Source organism: Ricinus communis, chromosome 4 (assembly GCF_019578655.1).
Source record: "Ricinus communis isolate WT05 ecotype wild-type chromosome 4, ASM1957865v1, whole genome shotgun sequence".
Classification (NCBI taxonomy): domain Eukaryota; kingdom Viridiplantae; phylum Streptophyta; class Magnoliopsida; order Malpighiales; family Euphorbiaceae; genus Ricinus; species Ricinus communis.
In genome coordinates this window covers 27,843,121-27,864,127 of record NC_063259.1, presented here as the reverse complement: position 1 = coordinate 27,864,127, position 21,007 = coordinate 27,843,121, and the positions used below count along the sequence as shown (strand labels likewise).

The following is a 21,007-nucleotide window of genomic DNA, read 5'->3' as shown; positions in this document are numbered from 1 at the left end:
CTCATTCTGTTTTAACCATCCAAAGTAGAAGAAATTTCAAAGTTGATTATATATTTTAGTGATAGCAGGGGAGGGCTACCATTGCACCTCCAATGACAAAGTATATGAAGTGCTCCGGTATTATGATTTCAAAATGTAAATCAAAAGTTAGCTAAAGGAAACAAATATTTAAGTACACTAATATCTTTTTCTAGTTTTAATTTCATTTATAAATGAACCTATAAATAAAATTATTTGCAGATGAAATAATGTGTTTAGTTTAGACGTAAAATCTAATACAGTAATAAATTATTATAAATCAATAATATTTGTATCATCATAATAAAAGTATATATATATTATAGATTTAAGCATTTGAAAATGTAATTAAATTCGACCTTAATTATTAGTAATTTTATGAATTTAATAAGATAAATTTATAAATAAAATGTCATTAAATTAAATATACTAAATTTAAATTAAAAACAGATTTAATAAAAATACGTATAAAATTTATCAAACTAATACTATTTTTTTGATATTTTATTATTTGGTTACATACTATCTAATGTTTGATTTTAAAATAAATACATGATACTAAATTATGTAGATCACAATCTATAATTATTTTAAAATTTCTATTGCAAAAGACAATTAAATATATATTAAATATTTTAATAATACATTAATTCAAAAAATATATAATAAGAAAATATCATCTTGAATAAATGTTTCGAGATAAATACTATTTTCCAAAAGAAAAGGCCATTTAACGGAGACCTAAAAATTACTGTATTTTGAAGGAAAGTAAAAAACGTAAAAACTTTTGACACCACAGAAAAGGGCTACGGGTATTTTTGAAAAAGTCGCTTTGATTTGTGGATAGGCCCACAACTGGAAAAAGTTGGAGTCGGTTCCAACAGCCCAATAGATACGGTCAGGATTAACTAGTAAAAGCACTATCGCCCTTACTGGAACCACCGCAAAGGAGACTTCCTGATTTATTACGTGTGACCCATGGGCCCTACAAGTATAGGCCTTGTATTTAGTTTCTTTTTCAGAAAAGAGAATAGCAAGTTTTCTTTTTGGTCAAGCAACGAGACAGTAGCTCGTATGGAGCATAGGTTAATAAATTTTTTATTGGGAAATCCTAGATTAAATTCCGACGTGGCAGCTTTCGTGGCGAAATGAACCGTATTTATTTTCTTCTCCTGCAAACGGTTTCCTTCACTGAAAAACCCTAGTTTTCACAATCATCTAAACCCTACCTCCAAACAATCAAGCTAGCAATTATGTCTATAGCAACGGAAGAGGACGAAGTTTCGTGGTCATCGGACAGTGAAATTGGAGAAGCGCTGGATTGGTTAGACTCAAAAGACGAGGAGGAAGCAGTAGATGGAGCTATAACGCTGAACTCAAGGCGTCCAAATGCACATGGAGGCGTTCACTCTAGACCTAATTCATCTACATTGCAACCTCTGTCTAACCGAAACCAGAAATTCTCTCATCACATCCGTGCTTCTCCTTTAGAGGTAATTATCAACAGCTCCTAACAATTTGTCGTTGTCTCTCTATGTATGCTTGTTTGTTAATTTTAATGAATTTTACGGTGCAGGAATGGGAAGGAAGAGTTAATGTTGGAATGTCAAATTCTGTTACTACTGCAATCAGAGATAGTGTGAGAGGTATGGCTATTGGTAAAACTAAAACTACTGAGAAGGCTGATCGTGCAACTGTTGAGCAGGTAATCAATTTTACTCGAAGCCTTTCTAACCTTAGTTTTTTCATGAGATTGCGTTTTATTATATATTTATAATTCATTATTTTGTTATCTTTTACAGGCTATTGATCCTAGAACTCGTATGGTTTTGTTTAAAATGCTGAATCGCTGTGTATTTCACGACATTAACGGCTGCATATCTACTGGCAAAGAGGTGTACCACTTCACTACTTTGATATCCCTCTATAATCTGTCCTTATGAAAACTTTATGCTCCAATATTAACTACTATGAAGGCGGCATATATGAACTAAATGTTATTCTTATCTGATTTCTGAAATTTTTTTCGGTTTGCTCTTTAACAGGCTAATGTGTATCATGCAACAAAATCTGATAGTCAGGAGCTTGCTATCAAAGTGTACAAAACTTCAATTCTGGTTTTTAAGTAAGTCCAACAATGTTTTACAAATGCTCATAACTGAGGTTGCATTTGGAAATATAAGCATTTAATATTTTGATGCGAATAGTTCTATGTGTGGGAAAACATTAACATGTCCATGCTAATTTTGAGAATTTATCTGCACTCATTTTTCAATTCATTCTGTTTGCAAAAAATTTCGAGTTCTTTAGTCTCTAAACTATGTATGCATTATCGACTTCTGCTACTGAGATCCAGATATGGATATAGGACTAAATCAGTCAAGTTAGGATGCTGAATGTTGTGCCATAGACAATTTTATTCGTTTTCATTGCATAATTCCTTGAATGTTTTCTTCCCGCTCAATTAACTTGTAATTGGTTAATGTAGGACAGATTTAGGTTAATCTGTCCTATCCTACAAATAATTTGCGGAAGCTATCAGAATTTCTATCTGAGATTTGCAGATAAGATGCTTTAAAATTTGATTGTAGGGAAAGAACAAAGAAAAGATAGAAAGTCTTCTAAGGATCATACTTAGAAGTTGTTGAACATCACACCTAAGGATCCTAAGTTGTCACACCTAAGGATAGAATTGAATCACACAAGTTGGAATATCAAATCTACCATAATTTTACTAAACTGAAATCTGAATACTCGACACTGAAAAATAAAATCTATTACAAGCCTAGGTGCTTATACTCTAAAATAATTGTACACCTAAAGACTTTAGGCTCATAAAAGTAATGTAATCTTTAAAGGGTTTGACCTCGAATTAGAATAAGAAATAATATTTATCCTAAACCAACAAGCAGACTCAAAACAAAATAAAATGAAATTAGAGACTCCTAAAGAAATCTTAACTAATGTTCCAGAGAATCTGTAAACTACAGAAAATATTGAATTAGTAAATACTAGACCAAGATTCTAAATTTATTGATTTTTTGAATTTTGTTTTCCTTGACTTCTTCTTTGTCCACATAATTGGTTCCATATGTTATATTTTACCCACAGCATTTTCATGCAATTTAGTTTGTGCTTTGTAAAACTAATAGGGACCGTGATCGGTATGTACAAGGTGACTATCGTTTTAGACATGGATACTGCAAGCACAATCCAAGGAAAATGGTAAAGACATGGGCTGAAAAAGAAATGAGGAATCTATTGAGGTAAGAACATCATTTTATTTTGCGTGGGACATTTTCATGCTACTTGTTCATGGCAATGCACAGTTTCAGAATTCCTCCTTCAAGTCATCTTCTTGCAGTTGGCTATGCCTATTATATAAGGGTGGAATCCTAAATTATATTGGTTATTAATTGGAATTTCTTCTTGTAATCTAGTGGAAGGATATGATACTTTATATATAAATTTCGAATCTTATATTTTCCTTCACCCTTGCATTAATATGATAGGAATTCTTTTGTATTATGAATTGCAGACTTAAGGCAGCAGGAATTAGGTGCCCTATTCCATATCTTTTGAGACTTCATGTTCTGGTCATGGAATTTATAGGTATCACCTTTAATTCCTTTTTCTTTCTTTCTTTCTTTTGAGATGAGTGTATATGTGCCTGGATTGCTGGGTGTGCTTGTACTTGTCTTGATATGCACAGTTTTTAGCTTTTACGACATCTTCATCTGGATCTTGTAGTTTTAGGCATATCACATCCATTAAACTCTCATTTTTAAGTGTTGTTGCTTAGCCTATTATTCATAATATACAGTCCGATGGAGGGTTTTATTTATTTATTTATTTTTATGTTTTTAACCTTAAGGCAATCGTTTAAAATTTACTTTATACATTCTTTATATATATTTCTTTTCGTTCTTGCTCTCCTCTCTCTATCTCATGCATTTCCTTTTACTTATATATTTTCGCATGTATTTTCTTTTGTATCTATTTCATTTTTTTCTTTCAGCGAATAGTTTAGAGTCCATTATATATTTAACTTTTCCTTTGGTAACAATATTTGCTATAGGAAAGGCTGGTTGGGCTGCACCTCGACTCAAGGATGCTGCCTTATCTCTGGACAAGTTACGTGAAGGCTATGTAGAGGTGTGTTCGGGCTCCTGATTCTTTTTATTTTGTCATTGATTTATTTAGTTTAGTTAAATATAGAAGCACATTTGTTCATAACTAGTCTATGGTAACTCAGGCATGTAAAGTTGAACCTCCTAAAAATTTTAGTCTTTAGGGTTCTATACCTTGGGAATTAGGCAGGAGGAGTCTAAAGAAAACTTTTATTGGAAAAGATATGGTTCATGGAGTAACATCCTATGCTTCCATTATTGCACTATAATGGGGAAAAGAAAATAATGATTGAAATGATAATTTTCTTTTGCTTAACCTTTTAAATGTCCTTTTCAGATGATTATTGCAATGCGGACCTTATATCAGAAGTGCAAACTGGTACATGGGGACCTCAGTGAATATAACATACTCTATTTTGAGGTGAATGTCCAATCTTCATTGCCAAACACATAATATGTTTACCTAAAGTCAAGTTTTGATCAATTTCCAAGACAAAAGATGCAAGATAAACTTCCTCTTCGAGGAAGGGTTGTTAACTGAAGATGTTGGATTGGACCAATGTGTAACTGCGGATGTGTTAAGATTGGACCAATGTGTAACTCAGATATGTTAGATTGATCACATTTGGAAATGTGAATGTACAATCTGAGTTGCTCTTCATGTTTGCAGGGTCACTTGTATATAATTGATGTGTCTCAAGCAGTTGATCTCGACCACCCGCGCGCACTAGATTTCCTACGGGAAGATTGCGTTCATGTGTCTGTAAGTACTTTCTTCAAGATGGATGGTTGTCATTTGGCTTTCACGTTTTACTTAAAAAAGAAAACAAGTTTTGTTATGAACACTCCAAGTTAATTAGGGATGGATGGCATGCAGGATTTCTTTAAGAAACATGGCGTAGCTGTCATGACTATTCGAGAGCTATTTGATTTCATAGTTGATCCAACTATTACTGATGAGACTGTTGATAGTTATTTGGAAGAGGTTTGTGGCCTTGCCTGTGCTCGCCGTTTTCCTGAATCCTTTCTGGTATCTGTCATCTGACTATTGGCAGCTTATTCAGGTTCAACAAAGAATTTTGACCAGAGACATTACTGCAGAGGATGAGATTGCAGACTCTGTATTTGTGCAGGTACTTTTCACCCTTTAGATTGACTTGGTTTTAATTTTGTATTACTTGTGAGATATGTTAGGGAGTGGCATGTGTTTCTTATATTGTAACTTTATGCTTACAGTAAAAACTAAATGATGAACATGTTTGAGATGAAAAATTCTGCAGTTCGCCGGCTTGGGGAGATGAAAATTATTCAAGCTTGAGAATTTCTTTTGGTTTTTGGAGGATTGGGATTTATTATATTTGCAATGTTGAAAATTAAACTATAATACCAATTTGTGAAGATATGGAGATGACTTTATAATAGACCGAGGCCATGTTGGTTGGCTGTGGAATTGGGAATCTTATGCAGTTCTTGGAATGGGATTCTATTTTCTTTTTCATTTGGTTCATAAAGAAATCTTTTTTTTTTATTTTTAAATCTCTTCTTAGTTAGTATGTCTGAGTGACTTGAATTTATATTAAGATTACATCTGTTCATAAGTCTAATTTGTAGGATTAGCAGTAAGTTCTATGTAGTTATGTCAAAGTAAACTTGGAATTGGATTCTTGGGATTTGGACTTCCATCTAAACGCCCATTTCTATTCCAAGAGTAACCAAACATGCCATTAGATATTTGAGGAAAGCTGTAATTATGGGAATTGTTTGTTGTTTTGGTGCTCCAGTCATACATTCCAAAAACATTAGATCATGTCAAGCATGTTGAGGAAGATGTTATACGGATAACAAGTGGCAAGGATACAGATGATATGTACTATCGAACCATTACTGGACTAAAGGAGGCTCTTTCTAAAGTTCAATCTTCCACAGCCGAAAGAGACCAAAAGGAAGGTCTGAACTCTGCATTAGAGTCTTCTGTCAGTAATGATCGCAGTTCTAACTCTCATGAAAAAGAATCTGAGGATTGTGCAGATGAAGATGAAGATGAGGATGAGGATGAGGATGAAGATGAAGATGACTCAAATGAGTCAGATGAGAGTGATTCTTCGACTGATGTTGAGAAAAAGGATCTTGTTGATAAAAGAGCTGCTAGAAAAGAGAACAAAAAGAAAGTAAAAGAAGAGAAGAGAGAAGCCCGGAAAACTAAAGTTCCCAAGGCTGTAAAGAAAAGAAAGAAGAAATTGGCCAAAGCCAAGAAGACCAGGTAAAATTTATCTTGCTATAACGTATTGACCCTGCAGTTAATGTACAAAAGTGAGGTGGATAAAAAGCAAGTTAGTTTTTCGAACGTGATAAAGGCCAGTTATTATTTTTGAGGGGAAAGCCCTGTTTCTTCAGCCACTGCAATATAGCAGAATGAGGAAAGAAGCAATTTTGAGACCCAAGCTAGCAATGTTTTTTTCTTTTTAAAAAAAAACCTGTTTTGTGTTTTTATTGTGGGGGTAGACAGGGTTAGTTATGTAAATGTAAGAGCATAAGTTCATCTCTATTTAACGGTTGCAAGCCCCTGTTTGGTTTATTCTGCGCATTCTGTTTGAACTTGGTTGTATGTAGTATACTTCGTTTGTTTCCATGTCTGTATAACTCCACCTGCTGCTGCTTTATTTTATTTTTTTTTTGCTTTAGTTCTATTTAGTGAGACACAAAGGAGACTAAAGTCTGCCTACTAAATTAGATGGTAGCCAACTTCGTATAGGGAAATGCTGGTGAGAATGCAGTATCCATTTTCTTTGTTTCTTACTTTAGCATTTCCAGTTGTTTACTTTTGTACCAACCGATTGAATTTTGACGGTGAAGATACATGACAGCATAATGGTCCATCAAAACAACTACTAGAGTGCAAAAGAAAACAAAAAGAAAAAGCATGCCGTGGGACCGAAAGTTCAAATGTGATCTTATCAGATGTCACACTCAGATAATTCATATCCGACCATTGCCCTGCCCTGTTTTTTGTTTTTATTTAGAAAATTGTTGTCGCGTGGAAAATATTCGACGACAATTCGTAAGTGGCTGAGGCTGAAATTGGCCCGTGAGGTTTCCGTCCAAGATCAATTAGTTCCTAATCTTCGATTGCATCAATTGCGGACAAAAATTCGCCTTAGTCCTTCAATTTTTAACTCGTGTCCCCTAAACTTGTGATATTTAAGTACATTAAATCTAACAGATGTAGTTAAAAAGTTTATTATTTTATGATTTATGATTTTTTTTATGAATAGAATTGTTTTCTAACTTCTACTAAAATAGAAGAAATATCAAACTAGAAATACTTTAGTTATCAAATTGTTACAATTTAAAATAAAAGGAACAATCAATGAGTTGGGTCTTGTTTTTTGAAACTTATTCTTTTATTTTTTTCTTATAATGCAAGTCTTTCACCATTGTCATCTTTGCCGCGTCAATGTTTTCTCTTACTGTTCATTTATTCTCATGTGCAAATGGAAGAGGGAAGACGTGTATACCAACTCTCATCATTCCTGTGGCCACACTACCCTTTTGTCGCTCTATTATTCCCTAGTGCTGTATTATAAGTTGTGACTTATTTGGTTGGGAAATATCATTTTCGGTCTAACAAGAGATGAATTAAAAGTTCAAGGGCAAAAATGAGCTTTCCTGCATCGCGTTATTTCTTATAAATGTGCTTCTCAAGTAATTGCTTTATGATATGAATTAGTTAAAATCTTTTATATGTTAAAATAAATAATATTTATTAATAAAATCATCTGCAATTGAAAACTCTTCAAAAGGATAATGTTATTGTTAGGTAACGCATCAAATAGGAAGTACATACATATTTATATCTCTAGATTTATATCAATTAGTCAGTTTAATATTTTAACTTTTGATTTAACCTAACAAACACATGAATTTTATTTTTTTTTAATATCTAAACACCTTTAACTATAAATCTAACCTAATATATACCTTAATTTTAATTTTTAATAATATTTAAGCACTTTATGTAATACATTTGAATTTATTGAACGGAAACACATATCAAAAGTGTTAAAAGTATTATAATAAATATATTTGAACTTATTGAAAGAAGACAAATATCAAAAGTATTAAAATATTATAAGAAAGCAAGTTCAAGTCTTTGTTAAGTTAAACTAAAAATTAAAATATTAAAATAATTAAATAGTCAAATTTGAAAAGTATAAATATCTATTTGGCTAATTTTCAACTTTGAGTTTTAGGAATGTATTTTGCCCTCTTGCCAATATTTAACAGAAAATCATTCGCACATTTTAGTAAGTTTCTTTAAAAATAAATAAGTAAATAAATAGATAAAGAGAAAAAGAAAAAAGAAAAAAAAAATAAGAAATGTAATTTTGTGGGCGTCTAGTGGGATCTAACTAGTTCTGAACATTTCAATAATTGGCGAGGAACAAAATAAAAATAAAGATAAAGGAAAAGCTTGAGGTGGTTGTTTATGGCATCATCCATATTATAAAAGCAATCGCAAAGTTAATAACAAACTTTTAAATGAAAAAGCTTATCTAGTTACAATAAAGCTACCACATTTAGCATCCCGGATTATGATGACTACAGTCCTTTTCTTAGAAAAGTTTATCTTTTTACTGTATTAGGGGGGAATATTATTTTATTCTTCAGAATATAGAACTGATTACTAGATTTTCGAGTTTAGATAAGGCTGTTTGTTTGTATAAGAAAGCTTATAAGATATCTTTGTAGTTTCATAAGTACAGCGATTCAAACCCAAGGCCGTTTATATATAAATATAAATAAAATAAGAGTCTTCTTTCTTGACTGTTTATACGATGCTATCAAGAATGAATTAGACCCTTCTTTAACAAAAATAACGATTCATTCTTTCAAGAATAACAAAAATAACGATTCATAAAAATACACTTCCAAAGTATTAACACTTTAATGATGAAATAGAAGTCAGACGATGGCATAAACATACGTTGACCTCTCTGATTCTCTTCTTCTATATTTCACTTCACTTCACTCGTTTCAATCAAGAAAACGCACAGAAGAAAAGGAGGGAAAGAAAAAAAAAAAGGAAAAAGAAGGGGGCGATAAGTTTAAGTCAGACCGGGAATGATACCGAGGAATCTGATTGGCACATTCTTATCTAAACATTCGCTATAAATTCGAGTGCTTTGAGGGTTTAGACGTTTTATTCGTGTATCCCAGAAACCAATCAATGGAGGGTAACTTTCAGCGCCTAAAACCATTGACACCTGTTTGGTTTCTTTGTCTTGTTATAAACTTGAGCTACGTCTATGGTCATATTAATGGGTTCGGAGAGCAACCACTTTCCAAAATTTCCATTTATAAAACTACCCTCGCTTTTCACGAGTCTGCTTCAATTGTAGCATCCCCTACTCTACTGGGTTTAAAGGTAATCACTTTTTTGGTTACTATTGTGCTGCCTTTTTGCAAATCTACTTCTTTTTTGGCAGTGTGCTGAAATGAATTTTTGAGTGTCTATTAAGATTTAATTCAAGTGGAAGTTTGATGTTTGTGTTATTCACTTTGATTTCAAAAGCAATATACAAAAAGTAGATTCTGCTTATTGTTGTCCTTGTGCTTAATTATGTTACTATAGAAAAATGAAATTTACAGTCACTAACATACCACACCATGGCTTTTAGAGCGTTGCTCGACTTTGTGTGTATTTATGATGGTCCTTTTTCTTCTCTTTAGTCAATTTTGAGTTTATATTTATAATGATCTTAGCTGACAATTCATGCTATATGTGACCTGATATGTTTTATGTGTTTTAGGAGTGTAATTTGATGTTCGTTTTTGTAATTTTTTACAACTGCAGGGTGAGGATACTCAATGGGTAAAAGTGGATATTGTGCACCCTGAACCATCTGCAGATGATTGGGTTGGAGTTTTCTCTCCTGCTAAATTCAAGTAATGCCGTTTATGCTCTACTATTAACTAAAAATCAAATCATCATTTTTGTTTATGACCAATCTGTGATGGTTGATGATTACACTATTTAGGTCTTTTTGCATATCTATTGTTTCATAAATCAGTTTTTTTTTTTCAATTGTTACGGCAGCTCATCCACATGTCCACCATTAAATGACCCCAAAGAGCAAACTCCGTACATTTGTTCAGCCCCAATAAAGGTGTGTAGAATGCCATTTACTCTATTGGCCTAAGAGTTCAACTTTAGCAGTATTATGGGTCAGAACTTATCTAATTTGTATCGTCCCCTTTTCCAGTATAAGTATGCAAATCATTCCAATTCGCAATACACAAAGACAGGCCAGAATACTTTAAAATTTCAGCTGATAAATCAGCGGGCTGATTTCTCCTTTGCATTATTTTCAGGCGGTTTGTCAAATGTAAGTGCTATAAGAAATATAAACTGCTATAAGAAATGCTGTTGTAAAGTGGCCATTTCATATTTAATGTCTTGCAGCCAAGAGTGATAGCAGTTTCAAATTCCATTACTTTTGCCAATCCTAAAGCACCACTCTATCCCCGTCTTGCTCAAGGAAAATCTTGGGATGAGGTAAGTTGGTTCTTTTTAAATTTTATGATTTTCAACCTTTGTTCTTTTACTTATAAAGTTCTTCATCAGTTGTGAAATTGTGGAACAGAAAAATATAATGAAATAATGAAAAGGGAAATCTTATCTTTTTAGCATGAAAACAAAAAAAAGGTTTTTTTAGCTTTTCCACCGCGTTGACTTTGGGTCTTTTGTAATTGAAAAAAATCATTTAGAATGATATCATGAATGTCCATGTCTTTGGGAGTTGGTTCATAATATATTCTATCCAATATTCCAAATGAAAATTTTCATGTTGGACAGATGACCATAACCTGGACTAGTGGTTATAACATAGATGAAGCTGTTCCATTTGTTGCATGGGGTCTGAAGGGAGAATCTCCAATGCGCTCGCCTGCTGCAACATTGACATTTCATCGAAACAGCATGTGTGGTATGATTCATTTTATCTACTAATGGTAGTACATTTCCTAATTTGAATCACATTATGTTTCATTTGGTTAGTTCTTTATATTCAGTACAAGTTTAATAATTTACATATCTCCATTCGAATTGATTATTATAAAACAGTTACTTTCTTTTTAATAAATAGAATGAATTTATAATTGGTTGACTAAGGCGTATTCAGTTCTAAAGTAGCAATTTCTAAAGTCTCATGCCTATTCAATGATACTTTCATTTTATATTGTTGAAATTTCTTTCTTGCCCTAGTACCACCTATGATGTTGTTAGTTTATTGATGGTGAGAGTGAACAGTTTGTTTCTGTCCTGCCATGTTAAAGAATCTTGAGACTTCCTGTGGTTAGATGGATTTGTTTAGCTTCTTAGACTACCTTGGAGGTGTATGTATGTTGCTAAAGAGAAATTCTTCTCCTAGTCTTATATCCAATTACATTGAAAGTGCAAAATATATACATTTTCTCTATTTTGCATAACATTCTATTTGATTTGTTCTATGCATGTTGCTGTAAAAAATGATGCCACTTGCAGGTTCACCTGCACGGACAGTAGGCTGGCGTGATCCTGGATATATACACACAAGTTTTCTGAAAAACTTGTGGCCAAACACTGTGTAATCATCTCTAAATGTCTTCTTCTTATTCATCTTTGAAGTTATGTTCCTTTCAGTTCAAAATGTTAGATATACTAATGTTGTGAACTCGTGATATTCTCCTTTTAGTTTCACATACCAGATAGGTCACATCTTATCTAATGGTTCTTATGTCTGGAGTAAGATGTATTCATTCAAATCATCTCCATATCCTGGACAAGACTCATTACAGCGTGTTATTATTTTCGGTGACATGGGGAAGGTAGTATTGGAAATCTGTATGAAAATGTTCTTTTAACAAGCAACATTTTATATGTATGTATATGTATATGTATTTGTTTACTTGTATATATGTTTGTTTGCTTAGGTCTAGACAGTAGTACCTGTATGTCCATCATGAATTTATGCGTGTTGCCTTTACTTCTTCCCTTGTTGTGCAGTTGATGAATTTCACATGAAAAAGTATTGTTCCTGTCTTTCCTAGCATCCTCCTTTATCTTACTAATTTCAGAATGAGTTTTAGATTGGAGGTGGTACCTAATATAGGAAATGTCAAATGAGTACTCAGGTCTATACTGCCATCAAGTGTTAGGGCCGGTGCCTTAAATATCTGTATCCAAATATCCGGGATGTCATGAGTTAATTGTCATCTTCTGGTTTTTGAAATGAAGCGGCATTGTCAATTAATAAGGGTGCTTTTTAGCCCATGCTAGGGGTATTGGATGCTGTGGAAGCCTGTCCCTGCTTAGTGCTTGGCTCAACTCAACATAATTTTGACATGAATACTTGCATACTAAGTTCATAAGTTGATGCATATGGAAGGAGTTTTACTTATTTAACAATTGCTTTCAGGCAGAGCGTGATGGTTCAAATGAGTACAGTGATTATCAGCCAGGTTCACTCAACACCACAGATCGACTTGTTGAAGACTTGAAGAACATTGATATAGTGTTCCATATAGGAGATATAACATATTCAAATGGATATGTTTCACAGTGGGACCAATTCACAGCACAGGTGGAGCCCATTGCATCAACGGTGCCATACATGATTGCAAGGTTTGTGCACTTCTGCTCGTGAACTATTGCTATGTGCTTAAACTTCTGATTCACTTTGTGGTTCTGCTTAATGCTTATTTGTTACTTTTCTTCTGCAGTGGCAACCATGAACGCGACTGGCCTAATACAGGATCCTTCTATGACACTACAGATTCAGGTGGGGAATGTGGAGTGCCTGCAGAGACCATGTTCTATGTTCCTGCAGAGAACAGAGCTAAATTCTGGTAAAATTAATTTGCCTTCAGTAGTCTCTCTCTCTCTCTCTCTCTCCCCTTCAATAATCAGGGTGGGGAATATTTGTGCCATACATTTCAGTATTGGCAATTATTTTAGTAATTTATATTAACTCGGAACTAAGAAAAGAAAGAAAGGGATTACAACTTCTTTTTTCTTTTTTTGGGTGGTGCTGTGGGCAGTGAAGGAACCAGACAAGTAATAAGTGTCGATCCATATAAAGGCATAGGCTCCTTGCACAACTAACTCTATAATTTGCAATTTGAGAATGTGCATCCAATTCATAATTAAGCTTATCTACTGCAATTCTGATTGGAATTCATAAATGAAATATGCAGGTACTCAACTAATTATGGCATGTTCCACTTCTGTATAGCCGATACTGAGCATGACTGGAGGGAGGGATCGGAACAGTACAGGTTCATTGAGAAATGCCTTGCATCTGTAGATAGGCAAAAGCAGCCTTGGCTAATTTTTGCTGCTCATCGTGTCCTTGGGTATTCCTCTGATTATTGGTATGGTCTAGAAGGCTCATTTGAAGAGCCCATGGGGAGGGAAAGCTTGCAGAAACTTTGGCAGAAGTACAAAGTAGACATTGCATTTTATGGGCATGTACATAACTATGAAAGAACATGCCCTATATACCAGGTATTCATAATGCAATATGCAGGTCAATTTACTCCAGTAAAAAATGCAAATACAGGCTTTATGAATCAATTGATGCATACATATCTTATGAAAATGGACTCAACTCATATTTCACTATAATACATGCTACTCATGCAAGTAATTTTTGAAGACTGCATTAGGTTATAACTTAATTAAATCTTTGTTGAAATGATCAATGACTACCTACACACGAGCATTTCAACAACGACTTGAGGACTTCCTGCAACCATATTGTGGCATTGAGTAGATATTCTAGATGAATCATCGAGGACTTTCTGCATCCATATTGTGGCATTGAGTAGGTATTGTACATGAATCATAGGGTATTTATCAATGCTACCTGAATATAAAAGAGGATATGTAGACAGTACAGTAACAAACATAGAATTCTTTGAAAGTCTTGAATTGTATGTTTAAATATTTAAAGGTGCAAGCTGTGGAGTTCTATGATAAAGAAGCACCTACAATTGAACTAATGCATACCCGCCACCCCTCCCACCCTCCCTGCTGCTGCTGCAAACCAACCAAAAGCAAAAAGAGAAAAATAAAAAGATACAAGACTTTTTTTTTTGCATCTGGTAGTCATCATGAGAAGATGTGAATGATAAGTTATGAAATGAGTTGAACTCTGAGCGACGTGATCAAAAAACTTTTGGGGCTTTTCTTTTTCCATATTAGTGATGGATTATGTTAATATGACATTTACTATAGATGTAATCATTCCACATATTAGCTGGGGGGTTGTAACATTTTTATGTCTTGACGTACTTGATTGCTAAAATGGTATCTGTTCTCTTTTTGGTTCACATCACTCTGCTTCAAGTTCCTCGATATTTTGACAAGAAGGTTAGCTTCTACTTCATTCCTCTAATAATTGACTGTTTATGCTGGTGGTGTAGAACCGATGTGTGAACTCAGAGAAAAATCATTATTCAGGCACAGTGAACGGAACAATCCATGTTGTCGCTGGAGGTGCAGGGAGCCACTTGTCAAAGTTCAGCGAAGTAACCCCTAATTGGAGTCTTTACAGTGATTATGACTTTGGATTTGTCAAATTGACAGCTTTCAACCACTCATCTCTGCTGTTCGAGTATAAAAAAAGCAGCGATGGGAAGGTGTATGATTCCTTCACCATTTCAAGGGATTACAGGGATGTTTTGGCCTGTGTACATGATAGTTGTCCGGCAACCACTTCGGCATCTTGAACTACACATTATTTGTGCAAATGTCGACATTCTTGAAGTGTTCCTCTCTAGTTAGGTTGTAATTTTTAAGAATGGTCTAATAAATAATAAACCTTTGGATGCATTCTACCTGTCCTTTGTTCTGTTACTTTTGTTACTATGATATGCATCCAATCCAATATCTTTCATTACCTTAAGATAGAAACTTTTTCGGATTTAGTACAGATACTCCTTTATTCTATATTTTTTGCATTTCTTTTTTTGTCTGATATGTGCATCTATGGGAATGGATATCCCTCCCAATTAAGGGAATTGAACTCTTATTAGTGCATAATCTAATCTCAACTGAGATTTCTGAATGTTACGTGGCTATCAAATAGTTCTATGGGTATGAATTTGGTTAAGATCGGTTTTTTAACATAAACGGAGCGACTCCAGCCACATCAACCTTCTTAATCTTGAATGATTCCGTTGTAAATTGGATCCTTTGATGAACCTAAAGCTAGAGTTTGTTTTTCTATTGCATTTTCAGTATCTATTGTCTTGTCCTCTTGCCTGTCCCACGAACCAGAACTATTGGCGACAGAATGTATGAGAGAATTCTCAGGTTGGATTTAAATGTGCCATGCTTCAACCAAAATGGGATCCAAGTTCCAACACCTGATATAATTTATAAAATAGAATAAATATCTTTGGCAGAATATGATACCAAATACAAGTTAATAGTTATTTCATAACCTATAATAGCTAACACATAAAACCCAAATCAAAAGAATTAGCAACAGGTTTACAACACCAAGCAATAATGAGACATTTTCCAAAAGACAAATTACATGCTTCTTCAATTTCCTTTCCTTTTTGCCTGATTTCGCAATGATTCCAAGCCAAGTATAACCTCTGTCCCAACATATGGATTTGCCAAGCCCTATAGTAAAAATTGAGAGTTGAAATCCACAGTACGCAGGATCACATTTGACTAATATATTGGGAAGAGCTGTTCAAGCTTGTATCCATTGGTGTTGAGTAGGGTCATAGTTGTATCACAAACGAGATGCAGCTGGAAGATAGACTGATCTCAGGACCGCAAGTGATAAAAACCTCAGGAAGAAATAAGAGCCAAACCGGGTAGATACACTTGCAAGGAGCAAGCACTGTCATCACTAACAATCACCCTCAACCACTCATCTCAATATCACAAGGTCTGTTTTGCTGATCATCTGACGAGCAAACAGATGCTAGCAGATCATCAATTTTTAAGGGAGAGTGCCGAACAGTATGCTGGAACACAACCTGCAAGTGAAAATTCGGAAGGTGCAATAGTCATACAAGCCTGTAATTACTGCAACCCATAAAAGCTTGCAAGAACAAGTAAATTACAATCAAAATTCTACAAAAGAACACACAAAACCAGCCAAGTGCACAAACTGGATACCATATTTATCGTCCTCTGTTCACAAATAAAGCAATTCTATAAACAACTTCAAGAAACAGAGGAAAAAAATGCTCTGTGAAACTAAACCCCAGATCCCCTCCTACATTGCCAATTTTGTTTTGTCATGCACCATCAACTATGAGAGATTCTATTGCTCAGAAAGCAAGGTCAAATAATCAAATGACGTACAACAATTTAATTCTTTTCTAATCAATAGTTGATGAGTTAATTCTCCTCCACTTGTTTTTTTTTCCCTTTTTTTCGAGAAAGAAGACATAAAAGCCCTATGGAGCAATAGGCAAGCTTATAAGGGTACCTACTTCTCCTAACAGTATCAAGGCTTTTGCCTTCTAGTCTCAGTTTTGATGTAACATAATTCTTAGAGGAGCAAGGTAGAATACGAAGCATTGAATGTCCATTTTCCCACTAACCTTGGAGTAACTATCTGCAGAAGCACGTGCCCTGTTGGGCTTTCCAAGATAATGCAGATCAGCCTTCTCAAGCTTCCCATCAGCAAACCTCAACCCTCCATCATTAATAGCAAAACGTACAAGATTCCCTGAATGCAGGACTTCCTAAAGAGTTCAAAGAATTAAAATAACAAGAGAATTGTTGTGAGAGAGAGAAGGAGAGAGAGAAGTTCAAAGTGCGAAAAACCATACAAGAAGGGCATGCATAAGTCAAACCTTTTGAACAAAACCCAAATCTAGGCAGCCAAAGACCACAGGAGGATCATCTGATGAAATCAAACTTCCATCATCTTGTAACTCCAAAACCACCTGGTTATACCAACAGCATAGGCATCAACAAAGCATTAGACCCAAAAGGGTACTGAAAGGAAGGGTTACAATAGAATACCTGTTGTTGACTGGGAACTTGGCCTTTACTATCTGTGTCAATGACGTACTGACTACAATTCTCATCTTTCCAGACTAGTGCTAGTGGTGTATTTCCCATTTGGTAGTGTGCATGCCTGACAGAGAAGTAATGTGCTCATCAGAGAGTCATTTTATGGCATAAATTTTAAGTAGAGACGTTGCTTGACACTTGCTTAAAATATCAATCTCATTCAAACAAATAATTGTTGTACTTCTTGATACATTTAATTACTGCATTAAAATAATTGTCAGGCGAGAAAGAACTTACTTGTTATAGAATAATAAACCATCCTTTGTATAAGGCACTGATCCAGTATATGCAGACCATAGACCACTTTGATCACAATTATAAACAGGCACTATGGAGAATCTATACTTATGATAAACAGAAGGTGGATTGCAAGCTCCAGTCTCTCCAAGTTTCGAATTCAACCAAAAAAACCTAAACTCAGCACTACAATCATAAAGAGAGTAGCCTCTCCAGCAAACCATATCTATCACATAATAAGTTTGGTCCAACTGCAGAATCAAATTAATTAATTAATCAAATTAAAGTATAGTAAAGAAACACAAAAGTAAATGCATTTTTTTACCTCATGGAATATACAGTCAAGTATAGAATAAGATTGAGAAGATCCAGACAAATCTCTAGTTTTAGCTCCGTTTGGTAATGCAGACGGAAAACGGTGTAAGATCGAGCCATTTCTTTGCCTACTAACTGTAGTTCCGTTGCATGAAACTACAAAGCATCGTTTGCCAGCTGGTCTCGCGAATACGTACCTAATTGAATAAATCGATTGATTAATCATTGTTCACAGATCATTTTTTAGAGACAGAAAGAAATTAGAGAGAGAAAGGACCAGTCTTGAGCTAAGGAATCGGGGACGTCGATCATCCATTCTGGAAGCATTAACTGCTTCGCGAACCATTTTCGAGCTTCTGCTCCTTTCACCTTATATGCCTGACGGACGTCTAGCTCTATTGACGGACCTCCGCCGTCTTCTTCTTGATCCGGTAGAAGTTCGGGTTCGGGTTGGGTGTTTTGATATTGGAGAGACAGGACTGTGGTGGCTACACAACGGGCTTGTTGTTGAGCATCACGGCGACTCTGCGCTTGCCGTTGTAGCGTCAGGTCTCTTCGTCTCTGTTGGTCGGAGATCGCCGCTCTCTTGAAGGGACGCCGAACATCGTTTGGTGCCATTTGCTTTTACACTCTTCTCTCGAAGAACAGTTTTCATAGCGGCTTTGCCATTTTCAATTTGTTTATATAAACGACGTCGGTTAAAAAAAACGCGGCGTTTTGGGCTAACTTTGTTAAAATCTGGCAGCGATAGTTGCAACTACCACAACGACTCAAGTGGCGGATATTTCGATGCTACGAAGAAGAAAGTAAAACCCAAACTATGAAGAAACCATACAGAGACAAATTTATCAGCAACAACACACGACAATTCTATCCTCGCAATCTCCAAACTCGAAGTTCTCTTCTTATATGTACTGTTATAATTGCCAAGGTACAATTTCTTTCTGATTTTTGGTTTTGCAAGATTTAATTTTTAAACATGGACATTCCGTTACAGCGTTACCAAAGTATCTCGTTGGGTCAAATTAGGAATACTTGTAGTTTTCTGCCTTCTTCTTCTTCTTCTTCTTCTTCTTCAACAAATCACAGGGGTTTTAAGCAGATAAAGTTTTTCTCTTTGTATCGCTTTTCTTTCAATAGCAGAAAATGGAGGAATCCATTTGCTATAAACCAGTGTTGTTCGCTAGATCGAGGATTACAACCACGGCCTAAACCTAAACCTTCTAAAGTCGACATTGATGTAGAAGAAGGGACAAATTTCAAAGATACCCGGATAAAGAAACCCAGTGCTAGAATTTGTAGTCAGATAGAGAAGTTAGTTCTCCATGGAAAATATAGAGAGGCACTTGAATTGTTTGAGATACTTGAGCTTGATGGTGGGTTTGATGTGGGTAGTAGTACTTATGATGCTTTAGTTAGTGCTTGTATTGGACTAAGATCTATCCCAGGCGTTAAGAGAGTGCTTAATTATATGTTGAGTAATGGGTTTGAACCTGATCAGTATATGGCTAACAGAGTTCTGCTTGTGCAAGTTAAGTGTGGGATGATGATCCATGCGCGTAAATGGTTTGATGAAATGCCTGAGAGGAATTTGGTTTCTTGGAATACTATTATTTCTGGACTAGTGGATATGGGGGACTATAAGGAAGCATTTAGGTTGTTTCTGATTATGTGGGAGGAGTTCTCTGATGCTGGTTCTCGTACTTTTGCCACCATGATCCAAGCGTCTGCTGGGTTGGGATGGATTTCCATAGGGAGACAGTTACACTCGTGCGCTTTGAAGATGGAAGTAGGGGATGATATATTTGTTTCTTGTGCTTTGATTGATATGTATGGTAAGTGTGGGAGCATTGAAGATGCTCATTGTGTCTTTGATGAAATGCCGGAGAGAAATATAGTGGCTTGGAATACTATTATTGCTGGTTATGCACTTCACGGTTATAGCGAGGAAGCTTTGGACATGGTGTATGAGATGCGTAATTCTGGTGTAAGAATGGACCATTTCACATTTTCTATAGTAGTGAGAATATGTGCACGATTAGCTTCTTTGAATTATGCTAAACAAGCCCATGCTTCTCTACTTCGTCATGGTTTTGGATCAGATATTGTAGCAAATTCAGCACTTGTTGACTTTTATAGCAAATGGGGAAGAGTGGAAACTGCTCGGCATGTTTTTGACCAAATGCCTTGCAAGAATGTTATCTCCTGGAATGCCTTGATTGCTGGATATGGGAATCATGGTAAGGGAGATGACGCAATTGAGTTGTTTGAGCAGATGCTTCAAGAAAGGATAAGACCCAACCATGTCACTTTTCTTGCTGTTTTATCTGCCTGTAGCTATTCTGGTTTATCCGAGCATGGGTGGGAAATTTTTCGATCTATGGATAGAGATTACAAAGTTAAGCCTCGGGCTATGCACTATGCATGCATGATTGAATTATTAGGAAGAGAAGGGCTCTTAGATGAAGCTTTTACTTTGATAAGAAGTGCTTCTTTCAAGCCTACAGCAAATATGTGGGCTGCCCTGTTAACGGCATGTCGAATCCATGAAAATGTAGAGCTTGGAAAATTGGCAGCTGAGAAACTCTATGGAATGGAACCCCAGAAGCTTAACAATTACGTTGTTCTTTTGAATATATATAACAGTTCTGGCAAGTTAAAGGAGGCTGCTGGTGTCATCCATACTTTAAGAAGAAAGGGTTTGAGAATGCTTCCGGCATGCAGTTGGATTGAAGTTAAGAAACAGCCACATGTTTTCCATTCTGGTGATAAATTTCACCCCCAGAGAAAGGAGATATATCAAAAAGTGGATGATTTGATGAAGGAAATTTCTAAGCACGGTTATGTTCCTGAGAAGAACAGCCTGCTTCCTGATGTGGATGAACAAGAACAGCTTGTGCTGTTGTACCATAGTGAGAAACTAGCGATTGCTTTTGGATTGATTAATACTCCATATTGGGCTCCTTTGCAAGTTGTTCAGGGCCACCGTCTCTGCTGTGACTGTCATGAAGCAATTAAGCTGATAGCTATGGTTAGCGGGAGGGAAATTGTAGTTAAGGATGCCAGCAGATTCCATCATTTCAGAGATGGGAATTGTTCTTGTGGGGATTACTGGTAATGGTATATAATAATATACATTAAGGTCCGTTTTTTCCCTGTTTGAGAATATCTATCAGCAACTTAATAAAAAAGTTCATTATTCTACTTTTCCTCCTCC

General features: G+C 35.2%; 4 protein-coding genes across 5 annotated transcripts; 3 read left to right on the top strand and 1 right to left on the bottom strand.

Annotated features, from left to right (window-relative positions):
* The first annotated feature begins 1,064 nt into the window (after window positions 1–1,064).
* Window positions 1,065–6,781, top strand: LOC8269237 (serine/threonine-protein kinase RIO1-like). Of its 2 annotated transcripts, XM_002511142.4 has the most exons (13): window positions 1,065–1,511; window positions 1,595–1,723; window positions 1,821–1,913; window positions 2,064–2,143; window positions 3,171–3,284; window positions 3,557–3,630; window positions 4,097–4,173; window positions 4,486–4,569; window positions 4,819–4,911; window positions 5,026–5,133; window positions 5,213–5,281; window positions 5,930–6,095; window positions 6,177–6,781. In XM_002511142.4, exons 1-13 carry the CDS (start codon window positions 1,272–1,274, stop codon window positions 6,410–6,412), a joined length of 1,563 nt encoding a protein of 520 aa, XP_002511188.3. In that variant the 5' UTR covers window positions 1,065–1,271; the 3' UTR covers window positions 6,413–6,781. The 2 variants fall into 2 exon arrangements, with proteins under 2 accessions (XP_002511188.3, XP_048228780.1); XM_048372823.1 differs by having other exon boundaries at window positions 1,066–1,511; window positions 5,930–6,781.
* A 2,205-nt stretch (window positions 6,782–8,986) lies between these two features.
* On the top strand, window positions 8,987–15,138 carry LOC8269238 (probable inactive purple acid phosphatase 27). Its single transcript, XM_048372822.1, has 12 exons — window positions 8,987–9,573; window positions 10,003–10,094; window positions 10,246–10,315; window positions 10,412–10,534; window positions 10,612–10,704; window positions 11,005–11,134; window positions 11,692–11,773; window positions 11,882–12,014; window positions 12,605–12,810; window positions 12,909–13,034; window positions 13,383–13,692; window positions 14,613–15,138. Exons 1-12 carry the CDS (start codon window positions 9,376–9,378, stop codon window positions 14,916–14,918), a joined length of 1,869 nt encoding a protein of 622 aa, XP_048228779.1. The 5' UTR covers window positions 8,987–9,375; the 3' UTR covers window positions 14,919–15,138.
* Window positions 15,139–15,542: 404 nt separating this feature from the next.
* Window positions 15,543–18,408, bottom strand: LOC8269239 (snurportin-1). The gene is made up of 7 exons (XM_002511144.4): window positions 18,068–18,408; window positions 17,801–17,987; window positions 17,476–17,726; window positions 17,188–17,302; window positions 17,016–17,108; window positions 16,761–16,904; window positions 15,543–16,187 (listed from the first exon to the last, which is right to left on the bottom strand). Exons 1-7 carry the CDS (start codon window positions 18,406–18,408, stop codon window positions 16,071–16,073), a joined length of 1,248 nt encoding a protein of 415 aa, XP_002511190.1. The 3' UTR covers window positions 15,543–16,070.
* A 306-nt stretch (window positions 18,409–18,714) lies between these two features.
* LOC125368562 (pentatricopeptide repeat-containing protein At5g50390, chloroplastic) lies at window positions 18,715–20,994 on the top strand. The gene has a single exon (XM_048372821.1). It carries the CDS (start codon window positions 18,770–18,772, stop codon window positions 20,906–20,908), a length of 2,139 nt encoding a protein of 712 aa, XP_048228778.1. The 5' UTR covers window positions 18,715–18,769; the 3' UTR covers window positions 20,909–20,994.
* The last annotated feature ends 13 nt before the right edge of the window (window positions 20,995–21,007 follow it).